Here is a 1,093-nt window from a genome sequence, read left to right on the forward strand (position 1 = left end):
TATATATATATATATATATATATATATATATATATATATATATATTTATATTTATATATAAATAAATAAATATATATATATACAGTATATATATATTCTGTATATATATATATATATATATATATATATATATATATATATATATATATATATATATATATATATATATATATATATATATCTGTGTGTGTGTGTATTTGAGAATTCTTGTCCAGAGAAAGCCACTTTTAGTCATTGGAGAACCCACAGGAAGTTGATCTCCATCCTCCTGAGGTTCACTCGCTCTCTTCGTGAGAGAGACTGGGGCCTGTTCCTTACATCATTTTCTGAAATGCTGCCATTACTCACGGTGGGGAGCTGTCTTCCTCGCTGATATGCATATACTAGCCACAACTGCTCCAGAGGTGCACAGAGGTTTTATTGCAGGAGACTTTGTAACAAAAGAAACAAAGCACCAGTTCAACAAAATACCTGACGACCAGGCTATTGAACATGTTAACAAGGCTGGCAAGGTAGCTGGAGGACTGGTGGGGATTACAAAAAAAAAAAAAAAAAACACTGCCCTGACAGATGGGGCCTAACTTTCAATGAGAGAGCTCAGCTAACCAGAGATACTAAGACAATGTTCAATGTAGCATGTAATGAAGAAGACGGTGATGATCATGAATTAGCACATAAAGATTCTGGTTCTAAGAGGATGAAGCAAGACCAAGATAATGTGCAAAAGCTCATTGACTTGATCTAGATTCACAATCCATTTCATCGTAATTCCCGAGAACTATTCTCAATTATAACAGGTGATATTGCTATTTAAGCGGTTACTAATGACCTTCTGCATGCTGAAGTTACAGAGACGAAGGCAGTGTCAGGGTTTGTGGAGAACAGGTTCACTAAGAAGACAACATGTTGTCACGACAAAATCCAGTCAAAGAATCTTAAAACGTTCGAGAGCATGTACACTGTGGAAGCCAATGTAGGAAAGGAAAAAAACTGTTGCACTAAAGGCTGACAGAAAACCACTCACGCGTGTGGTGACAGCAATGCAAGCAGGCAAGATACTAACACGATCAAAATGTTGGAGCAAGAGATTTGT

The 1,093-nt window shown here is 35.8% G+C and overlaps 1 protein-coding gene across 1 annotated transcript in view; it reads left to right on the forward strand.

Moving 5' to 3' along the window:
* Positions 1–1,072: 1,072 nt before the first annotated feature.
* Positions 1,073–1,093, forward strand: part of LOC137637667 (uncharacterized) — a 39,601-nt gene continuing 39,580 nt past the window's right edge. The window contains exon 1 of the mRNA XM_068369814.1: positions 1,073–1,093. This exon is cut by the window's right edge and continues 80 nt beyond it. Within this exon, the coding sequence (XP_068225915.1) occupies positions 1,073–1,093 (21 nt within the window).

The sequence above is a fragment of the Palaemon carinicauda genome, unplaced genomic scaffold (assembly GCF_036898095.1).
Source record: "Palaemon carinicauda isolate YSFRI2023 unplaced genomic scaffold, ASM3689809v2 scaffold910, whole genome shotgun sequence".
In the NCBI taxonomy this organism is placed as follows: Eukaryota; Metazoa; Arthropoda; class Malacostraca; order Decapoda; family Palaemonidae; genus Palaemon; species Palaemon carinicauda.